Source organism: Gopherus flavomarginatus, chromosome 22 (genome assembly GCF_025201925.1).
Source record: "Gopherus flavomarginatus isolate rGopFla2 chromosome 22, rGopFla2.mat.asm, whole genome shotgun sequence".
NCBI lineage: Eukaryota > Metazoa > Chordata > Testudines > Testudinidae > Gopherus > Gopherus flavomarginatus.
Window position 1 is genome coordinate 3,603,146 of NC_066638.1, and position 26,560 is coordinate 3,629,705.

Sequence of the window (26,560 nt, forward strand, 5' to 3'; positions counted from 1 at the left end):
GCGCAATACCACCGCGCTACGTATTCTACAGCTAGAGCGGCTGGGACTGGGCACCTCTATCCCCGCAGAGCAGACAAAGCGACGAGGCGAGAGGAATTGACATCTGAGGCACCAATGGGATGCTGTAGGGACGGGGACATCCTGTTCAGAGCCGAATGCGATTGGCTCAAGATGTAGGGCGGGCGAAGCTAGATAGTCGTCCAATGGGGTAATGAGTAGGCGGGGGCTGTAAGGGAGAGAACGAGCTGTGATTGGTCCGAAGTGGGAAGGCGGGGCCAGCTCAGGCAGAGCGCGAAGAATCGAAGGGGCCTCAATCGCTGGCTCGGTGTTGGCTTTAACGGCGGCGGCTGAAGAGAGCCGGGCGGGGCCTTGAGAGGTAGCAGCGCCGAGGGTCGCGCTCGTCAGCGGACAGCAGGAGGCCATGGCGGCTGAGGTGAGCCCGTCCGGCCTGCATCGCCTGGCCGGCGCGGGAGGGGGTGCCGGGGGGGAGCACCCTTCCGCCCCACCCCCTCTCTGCCGCTCGGTTCCGACTGACTGGGTCTCCCGCATTTGGCGGGAACTACGACTCCCGCCATGCACCGCGGCCACCGGGCAGGCGGTGCCACCCTGCACGGCCGCTCCAGGGGATACTACAGGTCCCAGCATGCACCACGCCCATATAGGGACTACACTACCCAGCGTGCACTTTGGCACACTGAGCCAAGTGGCTGCTGGGAGTGTTTGTGTGGCCTGGCTCAGGGGCTCTCAACATTTTCAGACTGTAGGGTTCGGAGTCTGATTTGTCTTGTGTACCCCAAGTTTCACCTCACTGAAACTACATGCTTACAAAATCAGAGATAACAATACAGAAGGGTCCCAGCCACACTCGTACTGAACGATTGGTCGTGTGCTCATTTTACCGTGCCATACGTGCCATATAACGATAAACTAAATCAACTGAAATATAAATATTGTAGTTACATCTCAAGGTACAATTTATAGAGCAGTATAAACAAGTCGTATGAAATTTTAGTTTGGACTGACTTCACTAATACTATTTATATAGTCTGTTGTAATGCTAGGCAAATATCTAGATGCCTTGATGTACCCCCAGAAGTATGTGTAACCTTGGCTGAGAACCACAGGCCTGGCTTACCTCTCAGGGTGAGGGGTAATGCATGCTGGGATGCCTGGCCTGGCCAGGCCAGGTGCACCATAAAGGTGTTGTCCGCACTGGCCCATGCTGGGCATCTGATCTCCTGGTGGGATGGGAATACTAATGTTGCCAGGACTCTGATCGTGGTTTATATGACGATCATTCAAATTCCTACACCCTTGATCTACTGCTGTCTCTACCATCACTACCCGGGCTGGGCAATTGGATGCCTGAGTTATGTCAGTACAGATTACTGTTAATTATGAGAGAAGTGCCCCCAGAGCATAAGACCCACACACAATATGAATGAAGACCCCAAACAATGAGATTTAGGGTTGCACATATTGGTGTGGCATCTCTTTTGTTTTTAAATGTCATAGACCGTATTTAGCCTGCAGCCCTGCTGTAACGTCTTTCTCCATTACTACTTCTATGGCTATTCCTCCATGGCTGTACAGACTATGGAGCTCCTTGGCTGCTCTCTTTTCCTCCCCTTGCCCCTTCTGTCAAGGACATGTTTTTCCTATTTCCTTGGTAATGCACATTAAGAACTCTTACCTCATGCTCCATATTATCCCTCCATCATCACCTTGATCCGATGCCAAAAGGATGTCCTTCTAAGAGATGCTTAGCTGGTCTGTCTTCTGTCATCTTAACTATGTGCCCTGCTGCTGAAGTTGTTGGGATTTCACTACATTTGTCCATTATACAGAATAATAATTAATGACCTGTCAGGCTGTCACCTTCCTGGAGTGATTTTAATTGGTCACACAATTAGGGATGACTTTATTTTATGTCAAGTTACATAAAGTTAGAAGTGTTAATATGTCAGGTGAAAGTGGCAAGTTTCTCATGGCTTTTAGTGTTGTCTCAAGCAGTATCTGGGTACAATGTTTGATTTTTGCTTTGATGCTTTCACTAAGTTCATCATTTAATCAACTTTATACAATAATAAAAACAGCACAATCATGTTTCAGTTGAATGAACTGAATTCCTAAGAGGTTATAGTGATAACATTTCAATATATCTTGTGTAATCCAATTTGGTGCATTGGGATGAAATTGAATTCAATGAGTCATCTCTGTTAACCTTAATACAGTATAAGCTGCTTAATATTATTCTTGGTTTCTAGTTTAATTCAGAAGCAGAGGATCTGAAATCTGACTTGCAGAAAACCTTTGACAGTGATTCTGACAGTGGACAGGGTAGCTGCGAAACAAGCTCTCCAAGTCAATCCAATAAGGGAACTGCATCTCTTGGTGACATAGGTCTGTAATACTGTCAGGTCTCTCTTTTGGGTTTTAGTTTTTGTTTTAAAAACTGGGTGTTGTACTTTGCATTTATCGGTGCTTCCTTTTGCAGAAGGCTGAGAGAATGTGGTCTTGGACTATTTGCCCTTCAGAAGTCACACATTTGATCTGCTAACCCTTGATTATTTTTTTCTATGCAACCTGCATAAGCTGCTGTTTTTTCCTCTATGTATACAGGCTTTAATTCTCAGATTTTTACGTTTAAAAAAAAACATCAGAGCAATCACTAACAATGTACATTCTTAAGTGTTTTTCTAAATATTATAGAAGAAAATATCTCATAACAGTCATTTGCAGTCTGACACCACTTGGCTCACTAACATACCAATCCAAAACAACATACAGAACTTATGCATGATGTAGTGTAGGAAAATCTCCCCAATTCTGTATTAATAATCAAAATACATGAACATATAAAAATATGTCTGGTCTGAATTCAAAGTGCCCTTTTGGTTGCTCAGGGCAAGGGTAGAGATGTGAGGGTGGTAGGCAGGCAGTAGTTGAGATTGAGGAGGGGAAATGCTGAGTGGGGTATTGAATATCTTAACTGCTTATTTCCTTTTTTTTCTTTTTTTGTGACTTGCATAACTCAGCAAAGCAGATTTAACAGTGTTAACTCTGCTGGCTTGGTGTGTGATGTTTCTCCTACATTTACACCAATCCAATCTGGCCAAATTTTTAAAGGCTGTTGTGGGGGGGAAAAAGGAAGTATATATAGCTGATGCCTGGAAGAGGAGCATTTGTCTGTAGAAGGTCAATTTGAAAAGTGTTGAGTTTTCTGATGCTGCAAGAAGAATGCTCAGAGCTCAGTGGAGAAGTGTAACAGTGCTTTTTTTAATAAGGAAAGCTTTCACTTTAAGATAACACTGTCCTAACGATAGTTTCCTATTAAAGTTAAAGCTCAGTGATGTTTCCTGTACCTAGTATGGTTGGAAAAGTAAATGAGAGGATAAAAGAGGATTCTGAATGCACACTTTGTTCCATGTCTATCAGATGAATCAGTTCTTCCCTGATAACACACTCTCTCAAATTTTAAGTATTTTAATAAGTATTATACACTTAGTACCTTTTGATCTGAGCTCATTAGTAGTTTTATGATGTTCTGGACTGCTGGCTTTTTTACATATAAAAAAACTAAACAACTATTGCATTTAAATAAAATTTATAAAAAAAATAATTAAAGTGTGGCTAAGGTTTCTGCTGAACAACATTGCATTGTTCTCCCTGCACTGTTCTGAAATACGGAACATCAGAACTCTGAACTCAAACAATAGAAACCAGGAAATGTTCAGTTATGGTCCCCCACATATCCTTGAAAAGAAGATAACTGGTTTTGTAAGTTTGTGTTTTAAGGTAGGAATACACACTTTTTAAAAATATATTGATCTATTGTATAGCAGAGGAGGAAACATGCACAGTGACTTGTATGGGACTAGTCATTTGAGTAAAATTATGTTCCTGTTTAAAAATTTGCAGGATTGGAGCCATAATGTGTCTATTATAATTCACTTAGTATATTACTTTTTCCTATATATGGTCATGTTTTTACTATATATAAATACTTTAGTCTCAAGGAAAGACATTAAAAACTAAAGTCATTTTGAGATGGTTCTAAGTTTCTTTAAGGGTGGATAATTGTATATATTATGCTGTTTGGGGGGGAGGGGAATGGGTTTTCAAAGTATAGATTAAATTGGATTTGCTATGCTGTACTAAACTTCCATTGGTATTCATGAGACTTCAGGGGATAATAAATGTCTCAGAGAAAAGAATCTGGCATGGTGCATGAAGTAATCATTTGTCAATTATATTTTTTTTAAAAACATGTTGTTGTGTGCCATAAAGAGTGTAACGTATTTCCACCAGATTCAGATGAGGAGATATTTGTGAGTAAAAAATCAAAAAGCAAGAACGTGCTTCAGGACAGTGAGAGTGAGGGCGAAGAAGAAGGCATTTTTCCTGAGAAGACTGACATTGTGGATGGAGATGTGGAGAGTGAGGAGGAAAATGAGAACAATTTTGCCCAGAAGAACAAAAAATCCCATCGGATTCGCCAAGCTCTGCGGGACAGTGATGAGAGTGACACAGGTGATCCATTGCATCCTGGAAACCTTGAAATAGGTGTGAAGTCCGAATTGACTAAGGATGAGTTGGGCTCACAAGTGAGGAAACCTGTGGAGATGCCAGTAAAATCTCGGAAAAAATACAAAAAATATAAAAGTGATTTTGAGAAAGGCAAATCAAGAAGGAAGACAGAAAAAGAGAGAAAAAGAGAGGCTGTTAGAGAGCTGAAGAAGGAAAAGAAACACAAACTGGAGGTATAAAAATTTACTTGCAAACATTTCTGGTGTTTTCAGTTGTTTAAATTCCAGTATTTGGTGGTGGTGGTCTGAAGCCTCCAACAAAATATGTGAGTCCACATCACAACACTAAGTTAGACATCCACACAGGGGCCCCCAAATTTTGGACAGGGTTTTTCTCGAGCCATTGGTGGGTTTTGTGTACTTCTTCCTTGTGTATGCTGATTGCAGCAGTTGAGAACCTGTCTCCATAAATTAGCATATCTAATTTTGGAATGCTATAAAGTCAACATGACTGGCCTACAGAATTTGAAAGATTTTTATTTTGGGGATGATGGGATGGTTGTTTTTGAATTTTGCTAATGACCCTAAAATCATGAAGGTAGCTTTCAAAAATTTTGAAATAAACTCATAAATTAATATAATTCTTTGTACTTTCCTTCTTATGCTTACCAGAAGGATGGCGACGAAAGATACCATTTTCATGATAGTGGGTGTCTTCTTGCTGACAAAGAACTCTTTGAGAATGATTTAGAGGAGGAAAATGATCCCCTTCTTGCAGATGAAGAGTCACTGGACTCAATAAGAGCTGCTGTGAAAGACAAAATGAAAAAACATAAGGTAACGTACTTTAGTTTAGTTTAAGGTTATAATATTCTTTGCAGAAGGTATTGTACCTGAGTATGTAACACACACTTTTGGTGACACTGGGGTGCTTCCACTTTTACCAAAAGTGGAAGAATATAGTCCTCGCTATCACATTGCTCACTAGAAGTGAAGGGAGATTAGCGCCTTCTCTGAAGAGCATTGTCATAGAAAATTCCAAAAATAGTATTGCAACAGAGGCTGTAGAGGCACTTAAAGAAGTTGCAGAAACCAGGACAATAGTTGGCATTGGTTTCTGAAAATGTTTGCTGATCGTATTTCAAGACTGATGGCACAGAAAATAATTGTACAAAGTTATTTTGTTGCAGGCTTCTTTGCCCTTGACAGCTTCTGTTTGTTTTGAAATTTAATAGACTTCTTTTTACCAATTATAGAGTAAAGATCTGTTTTCTGAGAGTGAAGACTACAAATGTGTACTTTATGATGATAGTGAGGAACCTACGTTAAAAGGACCCAAAAGAAAGGTGGAAGATTTCATTATAAATATCTGTTCCTTTTTAACTCCTCGGTATTTCTTCATAATTTTATTTGAAGGCTTATTTATATTGCTCCTCAGAGTATCTTATTCTTCTGTTTGATTTTGGGTTTTGTTTTTTTAAACTCTGCTCCAACTGTTAGTACTTTCTTCTGTTTTCTTGCTGTTTGAAAGAAGAAAACTATTTGGTAAAATAGATACACTTCTGCACAACAGTCCTGTGGCTTCAAGGGTCTTTCTTTTCTCTGTTTAAGGAACGGAAGGCAGCAAGATTAAGTAAAGAAGCCATTAAACGACTGCATAGTGAGACCCAGCGACTTGTTAGAGGTAAAACCTAAACTCTTTGGTGTAAGGATGAACATAAGAACAGCCATACTGGGTCAGATCAAAGATCCATCTAGCCTAGTATTTTGTCTCTAACAGTGGCCAATGCCAGGTGTCCCAGAGGGAATGAACAGAAGTAGTAATCAAGTGATCCATGCCCTGTTGCCTATTCCCAGCTTCTGGCAAACAGAGGCTAGAGACACCATCATGGCTAATAGTCATTGATGGACCTATCCTACGTGAACTTATCTAGTTCTTTTCTGAACCCTGTTATAATCTTGGCCTTCACAACATCCTCTGTAAAGAAGCGCCACAGGTTGACTATGTGTTGTATGAAAAAATACTTCCTTTTGTTTGTTTTAAACTTGCTGCCTATTAATTTCATTTGGTGATCCCTAGCTCTTGTGTTATGAGAAGGAGTAAATACACTTCCTTATTTACTTTCTCCCCATCAGTCATGATTTTATAGAGCTCTATCAAATCCCCCTTTAGTCGTCTTTTTTCCAAGCTGAAAAGTCCCAGTCTTATTAATTGCTCCTCATATGGAAGCTGTTCCATATCCCTAATAATTTTTGTTGCCCTTTTCTGAACCTTTTCCAATTCCAATATATCTTTTTTGAAATGGGGTGACCACATCTGCACAGTATTCAAAGTACGGCTGTACCATGGATTTATATGGAGGCAATATGATATTTTCTGTCTTATTATCTATCCTATTCTTAATGATTCCCAACATTCTGTTTGCTTTTTTGACTGCCACTGCACACTGAATGGATGTTTTCAGAGAACTATCCACAATGACTCCAAGATATTTCTTGAGTGGTAGCAGCTAATTTAGACCCCATCATTTTGTATGTATAGTTGCATTTATCAACATTGAATTTCATCTGCCATTTTGTTGCCCAGTCACCCAGTTTTGTGAGATCCTTTTGTAGCTCTTCGCAGTCTACCTGAGACTTAACTATCCGAGTAGTTTTGTATCATCTACAAATTTTGCCACCTCACTGTTTACCCCTTTTTCCAGATCATGTATGACTAATTGAAATGGACTGGTCCCAGTACAGATCCCTGGGGGACACCACTATTTACCTCTCTCCATTCTGAAAACTGACCATTTATTCCTACCCTTTGTTTCCTATCTTTTAACCAGTTACCAATCCATGAGAGAACCTTCCCTCTTATCCCATGACAGCTTACTTTGCTTAAGAGCCTTTGGTGAGGGACCTTGTCAAAGGGTTTCTGAAAATCTAAGTGCACTATATCCGCTGAATTTCCCTTGTCCTCATGCTTGTTGACCCCCTCGAAGAATTTTAGTAGATTGGTGAAGCGTGATTTCCATTTACAAAAACTATGTTGACTCTTCCCCAAGAAATTAGGTTCCTCTATGTGTCTGACCATTTTGTTCTTTACTATAGTTTCAACCAGTTTGCCCAGTACTGAAGTCAGACTTACCAGCCTGTAATTGCCAAGATCATCTTTTGGAGCCGTTTTTAAAAATTGGCATCACATCAGCTATCCTGCAGGCATTTGGTACAGAAGCTGATTTAAATGATAGGTTACAGACTACAATAAGTATTTCCGCGATTTCACATTTGAGTTCCTTCAGAACTCTTGGGTGACTTGTTACTGTTTAGTTTATCAGTTTGCTCCAAAACCTCCTCTAATGACACCTCAACCTGGGACAACTCCTCAGATTTGTCACCTAAAAAGAATGGCTCAGGTTTGGGAATTTCCCTCACATCCTCAGCCTTGAAGACCTATGCAAAGAATTAATTTAGTTTCTCCACAATGGCCTTATCACCCTTGAGTGTTTCTTTAGCATCTTGATCGTTCAGCAATTGGATTTAAAAAAAATACGTGTTGTTTTGATGTACTACTTAAATTATTTTTTTTTTTCCTTTTGGCAGAATCATCTCTATCTCTCCCGTATCATATGCCTGAAACCAAAACCATCCATGAGTTCTTCAGGCGTAGACCTCGACCAACATTGCAGGGAAATGCTATGGCATTGCTAAAGTAAGGACCAAGCTTATCTCTTAGTCTCTCTTTTCTAAATCAAGGCTCTCAATCTTCCAGAAGCAGATTTCATAACATGTGGCCCATGTTATGAAAAAGCTATCTAATATACAGCCTCCCTTCTTATTTGCAGCCAAGTAGGCCTCCCATCTTTCCTTGGTAATCCCGTACTGCTTCTATGGCAACTAAAGTGATTGCTTCTGTGGAAGAGTAATACTAGAGAAGTATTTATTTTGTTTTTAACTATGTTTTTAATGCAGTTTAACAGCTGGAAACAAGAGGTATTCACCATGTGACTAGCCAACTCTCCACAGACCAACAGCAAGGGTGTTGATTGGTCATCAATTGGACACAGACCACAGTCTGAGAATCAATGTTCTAAGTGGCAAACCTGCTAGTTTAGTAACTAGTACATAATAGCAGGCCACATCTGTTTCTCTTGAATAGATTTATGTACCAGCTAGTCTCTGACAGGAGTGAAATTAAAATCCTTATTTATATTGTACTTGCTATACAGAGGTAAAATTTGAAAGGATCATGCTCATCTAAATTCTTGTGACAGTGTCCCATTCTCCCCTCCAAATTCAAACCACTGCTGTGATTTTTCTCCATGTTCAATTTAATACCAAATCCTGTTTTAGAAGGTGTGTTGTACACTGAAATAAAGAGTATTCAGGGTGCAGTTAGTGAACTTTTTTCCTTTTAATTTAAAAAGAAATGACATCCAAAGAATCCTACATTAATTTGCATTAATGGTTGAGATTTTTAAATGCCCAAATGTCAGGCTATTTACTGTTATGCTTCCTAGAGTCACCCTAACTTGATATTATTATATTTGTGTTACTGAGTAGAGTACTATATATAGTCATAATGTACAGTAATATTAGATAATTGGTATTGTAATGTGATATGAGAACCAACTCAGTTCTAGGATTCTGAGCATCTAAGATCTGAATTACAATATTGCATTACTACTGTTGACTTCAGGTGAATATGTTAAGTAAGCAGGGCTGACTGAGCACTCCAGATTAACCCTCGTTGCCCCCCTCTCTCCCAAACCACCTCCCACCATGAGTTTAGAGAAAGTTTGGATTAAGATCCAAACTTTGTGCTTGGGTCATCTTTTTTGTTTTAAATATTGTAGACGAATTGTACTCTACTGTGGCTACAAAATCTCTCAGGAATTAACTTAATCCAAGTTGTGATAATGTAATTTACTTACCAGTTGATTCTGCACTCTTCAGAGTGAACCTATTGTAACTCTTTGTAGTAAAAATGTGCCGGATTAATTTTTGTTCATTTTTAAAATGGAATTTGAAAATGAAGATATGTTTAAAATAAGCAGCAGTTATGAATGATGATTCTCACATCTCCCTCCAAAACTGATTTTTCAAGGACAATAAATAGAACATAGTTTTTTTGCCTTGGTTTGATTTAGTCTTTTCTCCCATTTAACAGGAGTCATTTTGAGACTGATGTACTGTGTTTTGATTGATGACTTTATTTTTCTGTTCTTGGCAGGTCCACTAAATATCAGCCCTGTCTAAATCAAGAAAGTGCAGTCACTGAGAACTCAGCTGTAAATTGCAGCAATAACCAGACAGAAGAGGCTGATCAACTGGCAGCTAGGGAACTGGAAATGGGGTTTAATAAGGATACTGGTGTTACCATTGTGGACAAACCTTCCCGTGATGTAGTGGAGAACCTGATAGAAAACTGTGCTGAGAAGCACAGAGAGGATGGTGCTTCCAATATTTGTGAGAGACCTACAACTGCTGGTAATTCAGAAGAACAACAGCAATCTAGCCTACTCAGTAATGAATGCAGTGAACAAATGGAGAGTGAAATTCGCTTGGCATCTAAAGAATGTGCCTATGTACAAAGAGAGGACCAGTCACAGAAAATAGGTATAGCACATGAAGAATCTGTTCAACAGGTGGTACCGAAAGTGGGTATTCAACCGGAAAAAGTAAGGAAGTCTAAACTGGATAAACTTCGGGAGCTGGGAGTGGATCTATCCATCAAGCCAAGACTTTGCTCTGATAGTGATTCCTTTATTATCCTTGATGAACCTGAATCAAACAAAGGTACAGTGTTACCTGTTGCAGTCTGCTAGATTTGACAAGGTAGGCAGGGTTAAGCCAGAACTTAGATGGGAGAACTCTGAGGAACAACTAGAAGTTGGTGAATCAGAAAGGGGCAGGCACACTTTCTTTTAAGGAAAACTAACGTCACAGCATAGTACTGGCTATGCTGGTGGCTGTACTGTCTTTCAGATGAGATTTTAAAACGGAAATCCTGATCCTTTGTTAAAGATCTCTCGGATCTTTCAGTAAGAAGAGTTTAATGATATTTTGCATACTTCAGTTCTCCCTGCAGTTCTAGTTAAATAAGATGACATTTGCTTTTTGTACTAAGCGGGAAGGCCAACATTTTTCAACTTAGGATGCCTAAAATTAGGCCTCTAAATCTTTTCATTCAGGTATCTGAATAAGAAACCTGACTTTCAGAGATGATGAGCATGAGTACCTTCTGATTATTTCGTTAGAAGTCATGGCTGCACAGCAAATGAAAATCAGGTCACTCTTATTTAGCACTCTAAGGATATCAGTGTCTAGCTTTAGGCACCCTTGTTTGAAAATTTCAGCTGTTTCAGTGGTGGATAGGTGATCCCATATCAATCTAAGTTTGCATTACACTTTGAGGTCCTATAATATAATTCTAGTAAGTTTCCATTTATACCTACATACATTTATTAATAGCATTCAGTCTGTTCTTTAAATTATACGGAAACATGGCCTATGCCATGAAATGAGGACTCCTCCACTATCAACCTGGATTTAAATATATATGTCAGTCTGATCATATGGCGGGGGGGGAAGGCGGGGCGGAGAGTCTGTTAATGAAATGGAATGTTGATACCCAAATCTCCAGTGAATAATTAGTTGTGAGGTGGTTTTTTTTTTTTTATTGTTTTATTTTTTAAGGTTTTCAACTGGCATTTGATCATATGCCCAAATATTAAAGTAAGCCATCCTAAGTGCATGGTTGAGCAAAGTTATCCAGAGATGGGGCCACTGTTACTGATGTAATTTTCAAATCAAATAATGTTGACCCCTCTTGCACTTCAGCATCCAGTGTGTTTTTAAAAAAATGTTTTTGTTTTTTATAAAAAACTTACTTTAGAAACATATGTTACAACTGTATGTATAAAAAGTGACCTGAAATTTATTTTCTTTTAGCTGCCTCAAATTAACTTGATCTTAGCAGGAATTTTTCTTCTGACTTTAAATATAATATATTATTTTAAGAACTGGAAGCACTGAAAGCACGTTTCTTGAAGCATACACTTCACACAGCCAAGTTAAAAACTGAACGAACTGTGAACTTGAGCATTATTCGTAAAGAGACCACTGCTGAGGGAAAAGAGGAGCTAAAAGCAGCTGTGGTGCCGGTGACTTTGGCTGCAGAAAATCTGGATGATACAGTCCATGCAAAGCCAGGTATATTTGGGGTGAGGGTCATAGTTGTTGAGTTGGAAAAGAAGTATATTTTCTTTAAGAAACTATTGTAATATCTAATATCCTACATCTTTACTGGAAGCCAAGGTTTCAACTGGAGTTTACTTTCACCAAAATACAAGTATAAAATAATTCAGTATGTCCTCTGGATCATCTTTTACGTGTGTCTGCCTTGTTGATTATAAGCTTCCTTTTTAGGATGTTTCATGCAAAGTGGTGAACACATTGACCAATTAAAACTACATGCTCTCTTCACTTTCATAATGAGCTGCAATCAATAGATAAGTAATTGTGAAGGAAAAACATTCAGATTCTCTTACTGGTTGATCATGGAGTTTTTAATCTGTGATTCTCTTTGCAATTGCAACCATATTTCCCCCCCCCCCCCACAAAAATGAGAATCCCTGCTTCCAGAATTAACAGGCATTGTTCCCATTAGCTATATTTTTCTAACCAGGTTGATATGTTAGAAGCTTGAAAAGGTAACTCTTGAACCGTGTTGGCTATTAAAGAGGATGTTGCCCTGTGCCATAGTGTAGCCATTTGCCCTCTGGAATCTCTCTCCCCCTACCCCACGATTTCATATAAAACATTTATTCTTAATCATATACATAACATCTGTAGATTAACCCTCGTGTGGTATTCATAATTAATAGTACTTTCATCCCTGTTGCTATTCTTAACACAGGCTGTTTGTGTATCATATCATTTTATTTGCATGTATTGAAAATGATAAATATATGGGAAACTTAATCTGAATCACCTATAATATTTAAACGTTAGAGGTGGGTAATTTCGGCTTGTTCTACGACATGCATGCTTTCTAGCTGTTGGTGAAATATTTCATTTGCCATGGGCAACTGGAAGCCACTTCTCTGATCAGAAGCAAGAGAAAGAAGAACCCTTTGCTAGCTCATGGGGCTGTGCCAGTGGCATTTGTTGGTAATGAGGAATGATCCTGATAACTCATAAAGTTGTGTTACCTCTCTAAATGGCATTTTATTTAGGCTAAGAGATTTAGCTCCTCTAATCAGCAGATCAAGTCAGAAAACCTTTTGTTTTTCAAAAAAAAAAAAAAGGAACAAATGCCTTTAATCTTCTGTGTGTGTAGTTACATTAAATTGTGCTCTTGAGACAGCAAAGTTTAAGGCTTCATTGTAGTGCATCTAATGTATTCATTTATTCATTTCTGTCCAGGTGAAAAGTTACAGGTGCTAAAGGCTAAACTACAGGAGGCCATGAAACTCCGCAGGATTGAGGAACGCCAGAAGCGGCAAGCACTGCTTAAACTGGATAATGAGGACATGTTTGAGGAGGAGGAGGAAGAGGAGGGAGAAATGACAGACGAGTCTGAGGAAGAGGAATGCAACCCGGAGGTCTATACACCACAATTTTACATAACTTTGTCTATGTCTAATGTCTGCTAACTCCTCATAATTAACAGGGAAATGAGTTAAATTAGAGTTTTGTGCAATATTAATATGCACAATTTGCCATAAAATACTGTATAGTAACTTGGTGTGTGAGAGAGAGAGACACACACAAACACATGCACATTGCCCTTTAAGTACGCTGACCCCACTCTAAGTACACTGCCTTTTTAAGTAGATCAGCAAGTTGAGACAGCAGCTGCTGCCAGCAAACTCCCTCCCTCCTGAGTCCTGTCATGTGTCGTCCCCTCCAGCTCTGTGGAGATGGGGTACAGGAGTGGGGAGAGGGGGACACCCTGACATTAGCCCCTCTCTTCCTCCTCCCACCCGCATAGCAAGCAGCAGGAAAAGCTCCAAGGCAGAGGGCAGGAGCAGCACACAGAAGTGGGGGCGGGACACCTGAGCTGCCGGGCACTTGATGGCCTGCGGGGCAGCTTGTGCACAGGGAACTTAAGGGAACTGATGAGGGGGCTGCCGACCCACCCTGGTTCCAAGCCCCCACCAGCTAGCTGTAACAGGCTGCTCTCCCTGCAAGCAGTGGACAAAGCAGGTGGCTGCCCAACAACGTTATAAGGGAGCATTGCACAATTTTAAATGAGCATGTTCTCTAATAGATCAGTGAGGTAATGTTAAGTGAGGAGTTACTAGATCTTTTTGTTTCAATACCACTCTCTTCCTGATCAGTGACACTAGCACAGAGGTCCCCAGACTGTGCGCGGAGGACTGTTTGGGGAGGTGGGGATGGAGCGCCACCCAGCTCTGCTCCTGGCCCCAGCTGCCAGCCCTGTGCCCCTGGCTGGGACTTTGTTCCCACTCCAGCCTCAGCCCTCTTACTCCGGTCTGCCCCCGTCTTTCCCTCTGCACCATGCCCCGCTCCCGGCCTTGGCTGAGGAGGATGGAGTAGGGGGCATGGACAGAGTTAAGCGGGGATTTGACCCTGAAAGGGGACTACAGCACTGGCATCTGGCCATTAAGTGATCTTTACCAGTCCATATACTAGTTCAGCTTGACCTAAAACACTCGAAATATATGAATAGTCAGAATCTTTTTAAATTAATACAGCATTTTAGTGGCTGGCTGACCGTCTTTGCAACTTAAACCTTTTTTTTTTTTTTTTTTGCCTAGAGTAAATGTTTGCTTTGCCATATGAGTTCAAACAAGTCCCCTCTCAGTTTAGGTATGCTACCTCCAGGATTGGCCAATATCTGATCCTTCACACAGAGGTGAAGCTCTTCCCACTGTCTCACCTAGCCAAGTAAACAAAAAGCCTATAATTTTTTTTTTTTAATTGTTCCATTCTGAGTGATGCCAATATTTTCAGCTCCTGGCTGCAAGAAGTTTGATTACAACAGAATGGATGAAGACTTAAGTGAGATCCCTTGGCTGATCTCAGAGATGCAGTAGAGTCAGTCTTGGAGGCTAGACATTCTTTTCCAAACAGTTATTAAGGGGTCAAAATGACTTGGTTATTCTAAGCCCCTTTAGAGCAGACACTGGAGTAGAGAAGTCCAGGAGTTGGAAACATCCTTCAATTCTCCCCTCAATAATTCTATGTTAGAACTGGGCATATAAAGGTATGCAGTTTAAGTAAATGGTGAAAATAATAATTCCTGCTGTCTCATTACATGGATATGTGTTGGGTTTTTTAGACTGTAGAGTTTCTTCTTGGTGAGGCCGAGGAAGATGAGGAGCTGGAAGAGAAGGGTATTGAAGATGGTGATAAAGAAACTGACAAAGAATCAGTTGATGAGGAAAGGGTGGACAAGTCTGTGCATTGTGACTCTGTTCCCAAACCTTCCTCAACAGAGTCTACATTGATGCTATTCAAGGACAACTCCTTCAAAATGGGGTAAATAAACCAGTCTTTAAAAATGGTGAACCCAGCCTGCTCCAACTATGTTTTAATCTGTTTAACATACACATGAGAGATTTGATTTGAGAACTAGTGGATTCATGTATATGTTTAAATATAAGGATGCCTGCTGTCTGTCTCACCATTTGTGATAATATTTAGGAGTGTTTTTGCATCTTCATGATTGCAACAATCACATAAGAAAATAATAGTTTACATGTGAAAGTGATGCTGTGATAGCAGTGATACTTTTAGGTAGTTTCCCAGACCTGAAGAAGAGCTCTGTGTAAGCTTGAAAGCTTCTTTCTCACCAACAGAAGTTGGTCCAATGAAAGATATTGCCTTACTCTGCTTGTCTCAATGAATATCCTTGTCATTTGGTGGAAGAATCAACTTCCTAATGGCAGTGCATTCCACATACATTACCTTGTCTATAAAAGACCAGGCCTGATAGTTAATGCACACAGAACAAAACTTGTTCATAATGCTTTTTGTTTTGTTTTGTTAATAAATTGCAGATATTCTCTTCCTGATGAAAAAGCTGAGTTGGAGGAAGCTCCAAGCAAAAGACCTAGCAAGTTAGGTAAAGTGAAACTGCTGTTAAAGCAAGCATTTTGCTTTGGGATTTTCAGTTCTGGCACACAAGTGATTTTAACATTTCTGTATCTAGTTACCTTTGGGGTGTCTCTATCATTTGCTACTTTTACTAAAAATTTTAAAAACCACTGGGGTCCCTCTTTGTGGTGAGGATTGGAGTGTGACTCCTAATCAAAACTTCTTGCATCAAATTGTAAGTTAAAGTATCCACGATGTGGGTTGGATTTGAATTGTAAAATGTCATTTGATTAGGCATTTTAAGCGAACTGCTGGTGCCAATTTATTGTGAACTATTGAGGCATGTGACTTTCTTTTGCTAATGCAGCCAATGTAACTCTTCACATTCCTTGGTTTGTCTGCACTCATGGTACAGTGAGTTTTAAGAATGCCATCTTAAATAGCTGCTTTCTTCCTTAGAAGATGATGATTCATTTTCACTGCCAACTTCCGCAAAAGAGAGCAGCCACAACAGCAGCTTCGAGTTGATTGGCTCCATGATTCCATCATACCAGCCTTGTAACAAACAGATGGCACGTGGGGCAAATTTTCTATCTGCAGTAGGAGGTTTCAGGTCTTCCTCTCCAGCTTTGTTCAAAGCAAGCTTTATCAGCTCTGCTTCCAAAGTAAGACTCCTCCCCTATCTTTTCTCTCTTCATTGAACTCTCTTTGCAACTTCATATGTTCTGTGACTTAAGGCCAAAGCCAAGCTTCCTTTTATAGGTCAAGAATGTAAGCGTAGCAGATAACCAGTGTCCCTTCTGTGGTTAAATGGGATTTAATCAATGCAGAATCTCTGCCTTGACTGATTACATAAATATTTTAAAAATTCATATTAGAACAAATCAGGGTGATGTATTAAATACACAAATCCAATTCTAAAAATTCAAAAAGTATTGGTGGAAACCCATTGCTGAGTAATCTGTTCTTGGTAACTCTTTATGAACTATACAAAAATATTCCCATGGCCTATACAACATCTCACACTAGTACATTCTTAACCAGGTAGCAGGACAATCATGAATACTTGTTAATCTTCTTCTTCTGTATTTTCATCTGTTTAAAATGGCACAACCATTAACCCTTTTTGCTTCCAACTTGTAGGACCGTGGAAAGATTGTGTTTATATTCTAGTTCATTATCGGATCTTGTGAATTTTATCTTAATTTGTTTCCCTGACTAGAGTTCAGGAAAGATGTCTGAGCCCTCTCTTCCCATAGAGGATTCCCAGGATCTGTACAATGCCTCTCCTGAGCCCAAGAGTTTATTTCCAGGAGCTGGAGAGTCTCAGTTTCAGTTTTCTCTGGAAGATGATACTCAGAGCCAACTTCTTGATGCAGACGGGTAGGTTACTGATCTACATCCTTCAGGGGTTTCATTCTGTATGTGTTAACAGATGTTGGACAGATTTTTATGAGGTTCTTACTCCCTTAGGCTCATGAAAAGGCATGCTATTTAAATGGCTTTGTTGGTCTTTTTATGTTATGCCATGCTTTACACAGCGTGATTGGCCCAATGTGAACCTCTTTATTAATGTTGGAAACTGTAGTACATTGAGTACCAAAGGTGCCAGTGCATGAGTCTATCCCTCATAAATTTTTTAGTTGGTATTTTTAGAGTTGTGGTGGCTTTTTTTTTCCTAAATCCCTCTTTAAAAACCCTCCGCAAATCAGAAGTAGGTCTAGATTTTAATTAGTTTTTTATCTTCCGGGTTTGAATACAGTATTCATTTGCTGAAACAATTAAGATCAGAAAACCATGTAATAGCCAATGCAGAGCCATTGCAGCTTTGGCAAAGCAAGATGGATTTTATTTTGCATCATACATCACCAGAACAGCCAAATTGCATTGGCAGAACCACTACTATTGGCAGTGTGAGTTGGAAAACACAGCTGGATCCTCTTATTCCAGATTGAGTTTGAAAGACTGGCAGTTAGAGAAGCCATCTACCTACTTAAATTCAGCAAAGTTGATCTAGAATCAATGAGAGAGAAACATGGGACTCCAACAATGTCATGCTTAGTCATTCTATAACTGAGTGTTAAGACTCTTTTGGGAGTTCTGCTTTGTCTCTGTAGACAAGCCCTCCGCATAGGTGGAAGGGCAAAAGTCTCCAGTATGTGGTGGGTATTAAAATGTAGTTGCCAACTTCTAAATAAAATTTACTTTCAGGTTCTTGAATGTTGGGCGCCATAGGAACAAGTACCTATGGCGCCCAACATTCATCAGCTGTCTCTGGCTAGCATGGATGAGAATGCAATGGATGCCAACATGGATGAGTTGTTGGACTTGTGTTCTGGGCAGTTTAGCAGTCAGGCTGAGCACACTCCGAATGCTAATACTGGCAAAGACCAAAACATGGAAGAGCTGCTCAATCTCTGTTCAGGGAAATTCATCTCTCAGAGTAAGTCCTGAGTTCTGTTCCCAGTGACCTGGATTTGTGATTTCTGGGGGCAAATCTCAGTTTAAAAAAAAATCTTGTATTAATTAATTAATTAATTAAGCCTTCAGTGCTGGTCATGCCTAAGGAATTTTAATAGTGTACTTGGAACCCTAAGAATTTAGTGCACTTTTACTGTTTGGAATCTTTATAGACATGTGTTGACTATCATTTCCAAGACATTCAGTGATGTTCCGAAAGGAAGCTGTGTAATGATTTCTCTTCTGGTTTCTTTCTGTAGCAACATCTCCAATCTGGACATCTTCAGCATCCTCTAAGCCAGAAAAAGAGAGTGATACAGATGATCCAATGGCAGAAGCACTAGCACTTTGTTCAGGCTCCTTCCCAACTGACAGGTCAGCATTACAGGGGTTCTAGTTCTGCCTGGTGATTATGATCTGACTTAACTTCTGATGTGTCTAACTCTGGTTCAGCAGGAGTTCAAAATGCTATTGACACAAATGTGGTTTGCCTTGGAGGTGAAGGAGTTGAGTATCTCAATGTTCAACAGTTCTTCCTTTGACTGGTGATACGTGAGAGTTGAGAGACTCCTAAGGCGCTGCAGTTCCCAATGTCCATTGTGAGGAAAAAGCGTCTCTACTGCTATTGATGGTGGAGGCAGAAAGTGGGTAGAGAATTTTGATCAAATCAAAGCACAGGATTAGGAACTTCTTGGCTTCTGTTCCCAGTTCGGCAGTTGAATGCAGGAACTGTGGGCAAGTCATTAACTTCTGCACCTTCTTTTTCCTCCTCTTCAAAACTGGGCTGATTCATGTGCACTTAACAAGGATGTTATGAGACTTAATTGTTTAAAGAATACCAACATACTCCCAAGAGGCATTCCACTTTACTGAAGAGGAAACTAACACAAAAGATAATGACTTGCCAATGTTACTCCCACTAATGCTAATGGGGAATTAAGCACCTAAAGCTCCATGCTACACAGTGTTGGGAGATTGCAATGTTTCAGATGCTATCATGGATAATTGCTTGTCACTAACTCATCCAGCAGTTAAAACCCTATGTCAATCCATTTCATATCCATTGCTGGAGATCAATTGTAAGTGTGTGACGTTGTTTGGTTTTTATAGGGAAGGGGAAGATGATGAGGAGCAGGAGGAAGAATTTGGCAATTTTCAGCTCGTAGCAGATGACCATGCCTTTGATAGCGAGGAGGTGAGTATTGACAGAATTAAGTGATGACTTCAGAGCTCTGCCTGTAAGCACTCAGTTTATTTTCTCAGTGGTCTATCCATTTGTGCATAAATTCCAGCATAAATTACTGAAACTGCTGAAGAGCGGGATTTGGGTCATTGTAAGAAGTGCTGATTTAGAATTCTGATGTACTAGGTAAAATATCTTGGGTTTGTGAGCACTTAGACTAAAACCTCCTGGATTTTTCTCAGTTTATTTTTGGTTTTTAGCCATTGAAAAACAGAGGCAGTTGCAGTTACACTCTTCAGAAATTCCCAAGTTATTCAGTAAACTGTTTCTTGTTGACTGATAGAATGAAAAAAGTGAAGGTGATGAGAGAAGTGAAGATGAAGCAGAAGTTAGTGATGATGAAGAGGAGCTGTTGAGACAAAGACAGGGCTTAAAGAAAAAATTGTGAGTAAATCTTTCTCCCTATCTGACCTGCCAGAAAAAGCAGAACCATGTCACTAGAAACTTAGTTAATAGTTAAGAGTCAGAGTTGAAAGAGCTATTAAGGAGCTTTAAAAATAAAGAGCAAGAGGTCAGGATAAAAGTAACAGTGACTTTTTTTTTGTTTTTGATGAAATAGTACTTCTCTTAATATTGCTCGTGACTTAAGGTCTTTCAGTGGGTGCGGTAGTACACATTTTGCAAGTGAAATGACCTTGTTTTTTTTCTTAGAAGGCAGTTGTCATCTTGTCAGATGGGCAGCTGGTAAGAAATCTCAGAACTAAAATAATAATGGGTGCTGCAGGACCAAGGTGAAGTAAACTGGCAGACCTTCCACATGTCCATGTGCTCTTAAACTTGAATAACTTAATCAAATTGAAAATGAAAACCGAATAATAGCATCTGTAATTTAGCATACACAGTAGTTCCAGAAAGACTTTGCTCTTGCTTTCAAAGTTTCATGTGATGCAGCTAAACGTTCTAACTTTAACTCCTTTGGAAATTCTCTTATAGAAAACTGCAGGATTTCTTGGAAGATGAGGCAGAGCTGTCAGGGAGTGAAGTAGGAAGTGAGGATGAATATGATGGTGAAGAGCTGGATGAATATGAAGAAGAGATGCTTGATGAAGAACTCCCTACCGAAGTAGAACTACAGGATCAAATTAACAAAATACACATGTCAGTAACAATCCTAGTATACTTATACATTACCTCAACTGCACATCTAAAAGTTATAATCGATTTATAATCTGGAATTGCAAAACTAACCTAGGCTTCTCTCCCTTGGACAATAACATTAGGAAGGCGATGCTTGATGATGATAAGCGTCAGTTACGCTTGTACCAAGAAAGATACCTTGCTGATGGAGACCTGCACAGTGATGGTCCTGGACGAATGAGAAAATTCAAATGGAAAAACATAGGTATAATGTTGGCATAATAATCTTCTATTGTAGAGCAAAAAATATGGTGTGGGAGGTCGGGGGAAGAAAACTCTTCAGTAGGTACTTATAATATGAGGCTTAAGGTTGTAAGATCTACTGAGCCCTAGTTTATTGTTTTAATACACACGTTTCATGTAACTGGGGGTGGGGGACTTGCTTTGACTTCTCTTGCCTGGTTTCAGACCACAGTAGAACCTTGGTTTGAAAAGTCAGAAGAAGAAGCCATTTTTGGATCACATGCTATTGAAAACAGAACACTCCCAAGGAATCAATAACTTCAAGATAATATAAAGAAATAACTTTTTTTTAAAAAAGTAGTAGCTATTAAAAGATTCTCCCAGTCTTAAGTGGTTTTAAGTCCCACCATCTAACTAAAATAGAATATAGATCAGGGGTAGGCAACTTATGGCACGGGTGCCAAAGGTGGCACGTGAGCTGATTTTCAATGACACTCACGCTGCCCAAGTGCTGGCCACCAGTCCAGGGGGCTCTGCATTTTAATTTAATTTTAAATGAAGCTTCTTAAACATTTTAGAAACCTTATTTACTTTACATACAACAAATAGTTTAATTATATATTGTGGACTTATAGAAAGAGACCTTCTAAAAACATTAAAAGGTATTACTGGCACATGAAACCTTAAATTAGAGTGAGTAAATGAAGACTTGGCACAGCACTTCTGAAAGGTTGCCGACCCCTAATATAGATGCTATCTATTGCTCTTCTGCAGGCTAAGTCCAGGAAAAAGTAAACAGACAGTTAATGGGCATGGCTTTGAATCTTTTAGTGAAGGTGTAGATAATGATCCCCATTATAGGTTGCCTTTAGGACTTGAACCTGGAATTTTCAGCACAGGCCTCTACCAGTTGAGGAGGTATAGGAGCTTCTCCAATCACTTTTTGTCCGCAGAAGGCTCTTTACTCTGTATGTGTAGCCACTAGAGGGGGATACAATATAGCCAGTTTGTTACACACACATACTTAATATTTTTAGCAAGGCTTCATATGTTGCTGTTCTGAACTCCCTTAGGACAATACTACTGCGACAAGATACAGTCTATATTTTCCTTCAATAGCTTTCTTTTAAGGAGTCACTTACTATTTTTTTTCAGGTGTCGTGAAATGAGAATTTCACAGCCCTTTGCTGGATTTTGTAACTTTTCTACTCTGTTCTGAAACATTCCTGTCCTCTCTGCATTTTGGCACAGACGTATTAAACAGACTGTTATTATTGACTGCCATTGCCCATTTGCTTGGGAGCAGGCGGAATGGTTAGTTGGGCAAAAGGAAAAACCTTACAGACATGCTGATTGTATATTTCCAGTGGAAATGGGCATTACTCAAATGGTTCTTGATGGCTTAGTTTTACGGTTTATTCTTGGGTATTGCATAGCACACTTAATTTGCTGGGGCAAGATCCCTCATACAACAACTAATACAAGACTTGTTTATTCACAAGTCAATCTCTAGCCTTTACCATTGTGTGCTGTGTATATAAACCGTGCACAGGGAATATTTCGCTAATTTTTATGTCAGTAAGGAATAAGCAGTAGACTGTGGCAATTGTAAATATATTAATTTAGTAGCCAAGAGTAAATTAATATTAACTTTGTGTTTATGCAAGAATGTGATTTACATATACGTAAACAAATTTTGTCTGCAGAATGCTCAAGTACTGTGCCTTAGTTCTTTACATTGTTTAAAGCTGGTGCTAATCTTGTCGAATGATGATTTCTAAAACTCCTTACAGGAAACATTTCCACTGTTTTCTAAATGCTTTGGTTCCATCTGTGTCATCCATCTAAATGAGAGGAAGCATTCTGCATGAATTCACTTCAGAGATTCATTGCCAGAAGTTGTTTAGGAGAAGAGAATTCTAGGCAGAAAGAATTTTGTTGCAGCTTAACTAGTTCTAATAATGTGTGTGCGCGCGCACACATGTATGGGTTTTTGTTGTTGTGTGTGGTGTGGTGTGTGTTCATTGTTTCTGAAATTCTTACTGATTTCTGGTGGCGACAGAGTTCGTAACCCTTTCCTAAACTCTACATGTCCACTTACTACCTTCTTAAACAAAACCTGTGTGCTTTGTCTGTGGAACCTTTTTGGAAGTATAGGTTTCTTTTTAATGGACAGGAGAGCTTATCTGCATTCCTCATGCCCCTCTCTGATTGGGAGAACTAACTATTTTCTCTTCTTTTCTAGATGATGCTTCTCAGATGGACTTGTTTCACAGAGACTCCGATAATGATGATGAGAATGAAGAACAGCTTGATCAGACAGAGACGAAATGGAGAAAGGAGCGATTTGAACGAGAGCAGTGGCTCCGTGAGCAGGTATTGTGTTAGTCTGCAGAAAGGCTGACTGCTTCATACTTCTGTACACCATTAACAAAGCATGCTAGACTGTTGACAGAGTTCTCGGTTGGTCCAGTTATTTAAAACCATATCAAATATAGTTTTCACTTCTCCCTTATGTAGCACCTTTTTGTTTTTCCTCCTGTGATCTTGGCAATCAGTTTTCCCCACCATGAGGTTATGCACTGTGTTGGTGGCAGAGCCAGAAATCCTGTTTCCTGCTCTAGAATCCTAATTCCAAGGCCTATAAACTTCCAGGTCAAGTTGCTTTAATTAACATAGGGTCTAAGGAATGAAATCTGGTTGGTATCTTGGAGCTTTGACTGTTTGTAATAAATAAAAAGATGATACTGATAAACGACCTGAAAAACTGCAGGAAACTTTAATTGCTGGTTTATATTGCCCTTGTATCCTAAAACTGATGTAGTAAAGAGAGAGTTAGTATGTTCAAGTCACTGAATGAGACGTGCATTCTGATTCTTGCAGTTTGCTTATTTATGAATTACCATTTATTTATGCCCATATAAATTTGTTAGTCTCTCTAAAGTGCCACAAAGACTGATACAGTTTTTGCTGATACAGATTAACATGGCTACCACGCTGAAACCAGTCTAAAAATATCATCTATTTTTATCAGATAGAGAAAGGAAAAAATGAAGGGGAGGAGGAGGAAGAAGAAATTGGTGAAAATAGTCAGTTCATGATACTAGCAAAGATGGTGACTGCTAAGTCCTTGCAGAAGAAAGGTAAGCTTGCTTGCCACTGAAGAAGAAAGAAAAAACTGACTAGCTACTGACTGTTCCAAGCCCTTGTGAAAGTTGCTATTAGTCTAGATATCGCCACTCATCCCCCTCATACCAGTGCACGATGGGCTCCGAGTTTGTTAGTGCTTTGACTTGTCTGGCACTAAGAGATGCAGCGGCAATCTCGATGGCCAGCAGATATTTTTTTTGCTAAAATATTTCTTTTCCGTTAATTTTTTAAAAAATAGTTAGTGTGGCAGTATGTCTCTATGCTTTCAGTCTTCCTCGTTTGATCACTGCCTCGCAAAGACTCTTTGAGTGCAGTGACATTCAGCACAGCACACTACTTCCCAGAGTGCAAACTGCTTAAGGAAAAATTGCATAATGTGGTTTAAATCAAATAATATAGTCAATTTTTAACTTGCACGTGGCAAAAATGTGATTCTGAGACTGCATAATTACCTCAGAAATAAACAAGTTCCTTGCCAGGTGATAAAGATGTCATTGCCATTGTTGTTAGCTATCAGTTATATGGCTCACTGGTCAGTTTAAAACAGAATTCTGGCTGCAGCATTTATTGGAACAGGATTGCTGTCATTTGTGAGTATTTCCCTGTCTGGTATGAATTTTTTTTTTCTAATGATACTCAGGAATTGAATTTCTTTTCTGTGTTTTTTCTCCCCCCTCAGCAAACCCTGTAGCAGTTGTACAGGAAACAAAATCACTACCAAGAAATCCCTTTGAAACATTCAGACCTACCACTGATCTTCAGGTTGGTACCTGCATGGCGTGAACTTGAATGTGTATTTTCATGTTGCATCTACAGAATGCATCTAAAAATACAGATAACTGATGACTTATCAGGTATAGAAGGGTTTTGGGGATTGTGAGTGCAATGTGGTTGTCTCTGAAGAACTGCTGTCTATTAAAATTATTCATGCAATGTGTTAATGTGAAATTCATTGGTTGTCTTCAGCTAAGGAATGGATCACTTCTGAACAGACCTAAAGCTGTTCTTCAGAAGCTTGCAGCCATGTCAGACCTTAATCCAAATGCTCCCCGAAACTCAAGAAACTTCGTCTTCCACACGCTTTCCCCAGTCAAAAGTGAAGAGGCAAAGGAGAAATCAAAACCCCAGGTAGAGATTTATGTGGGATGTGCCAATAGTGTCAACTTGCATATGTTGCCATGTTAAAGAATGTTCAGTTACTTGGCTGCATTTTTACTGAATGTGCAGGTGCAAAATCCTGATAGGCAGATGAGGACAGCTACACTTTGTCTCAAATGTGTCCTTGTATATATAGCACTATGTACAATGTAGTAAGAGCTGTTTGGGTGCATTGCCTGAAATAGGGGACACACTGGAAAACCAAAAGGAATATTTGGGATTAGGATGTGCATATTTGCTCTCATTGGACGGTGGTGATGGGAAATCTTGTTGCAACTGTCCTGAATAATCACAGATGTTTATTACCAAGGTGTCATGCTTTCTTATAGGCGAAGAAAAGAGGTCCTACAGTGATGGTAATGCCTTCACCCAAACGGCCCAGGACTGATGATGCTGGAACACAAGGGACCCAGAGCCGAAGCATATTCCGATACTTGGAGAGCTGAATGTTTGTTGGGGACAGAAATTGCATCATGTCTTTGTTGCCAATCGCAGTGTATGCTTTGCAAATCTCTAGCTTCAAACACCAATGGACAACTGTTTTTTTTTTTGCCTGGATTCTTCTTACCTGTGTCAGTGCTGCCAGATAAGTCTTTGTATCTTCCACAAGGTCTTTCCCAGTATTCTGGGACAATCAGCAAAACCTAAAAAAGTCCATGCTTTGGATGGGCAGAGACTGAGTTAATACTTCATGCCAAAGCATTACTGAAATTACACTACAGGATGCAGATCTTGGGGGGGAACAGCTCCTCAAATGTCTTTAATTCACCAACAGAACTGTCAGGAGGATGGGGCATTGAGTCATCTGTTTTTAGTGTAGCTGTACCACCTCTGTATTGTGGCGAACTGATATATAAAGGACCGAGGGCTGCATCATTGGGAGGTGTGGTGTCCATAATAGCAATGGTTTGCATACACTGTTTACAATTGCAGTATTAAGGTATTCCTATCTTCCTTTGATACCTACTGCTTTCTCTAATGCTGACCATATACAGACTTGATATCCCAAAAGGTTCTGGTTTGCATTTTAAATATATTTTTTTAAGTTAACCCTTTTTCATTTCTAGAACAGCGGTGTAGCTTTTCTCCCCACACTAGTTACCTTTTGCAGCCAAACTTCGCATACATGTAGACGTGATGGGATGATATGTATATGAAGAGGTTCTTTTACACAAATAAGACTTATCTTTTTTTTAAATTTCCTGTTGCCTTGTTTTGGACCAAGGTGCCGTCTTCCCTGAGAATACATCCTTTGTAGTGCAGACAGAAATGTAAGGCCTTCTTTAGAATGAAGAAACAAGATTTTTATACTAGCGAAAAACCACTATTCCCATCTATCCTAAAGCCTGAGGAAGGAACAGAAACTTGGAAGATCAGTAAGTGTGTACAATGTGCACCTGGCTATATTGTGAATTTGTGAAGCTAAAACTTATTGTAACGTACAGGCTAATTCTTCAAGACTCCACATGTTCCTGTGGCTCGATCTGAAATGCTCAAGATGCTGACTTGATCACAGAAGAATCCAGAGTTGTACATGTTGTAATTTCATAAGCACATTTTGGTGCGTTGGTGATGTAAAATATATTTTACTGTATATCGTGTTTGTAAGGTACTATGGTAATATTGGAGTGCAATTTTACAATAA

At 39.6% G+C, this 26,560-nt stretch overlaps 1 protein-coding gene across 1 annotated transcript; it reads left to right on the forward strand.

Moving 5' to 3' along the window:
* The first annotated feature begins 280 nt into the window (after positions 1–280).
* On the forward strand, positions 281–26,560 carry CLSPN (claspin). Its single transcript, XM_050932539.1, is given in 26 exon segments — positions 281–433; positions 2,268–2,403; positions 4,312–4,763; positions 5,202–5,366; positions 5,786–5,875; positions 6,141–6,213; positions 8,118–8,226; positions 9,748–10,313; positions 11,538–11,729; positions 12,945–13,123; positions 14,827–15,026; positions 15,548–15,612; positions 16,044–16,249; positions 16,807–16,967; positions 17,796–17,829; positions 17,832–18,027; positions 18,305–18,419; positions 19,155–19,239; positions 19,571–19,671; positions 20,221–20,385; positions 20,508–20,629; positions 22,853–22,983; positions 23,642–23,750; positions 24,437–24,519; positions 24,724–24,885; positions 25,245–26,560. Coding segments are annotated over 26 exon segments (4,026 nt in total). The 5' UTR covers positions 281–421; the 3' UTR covers positions 25,362–26,560.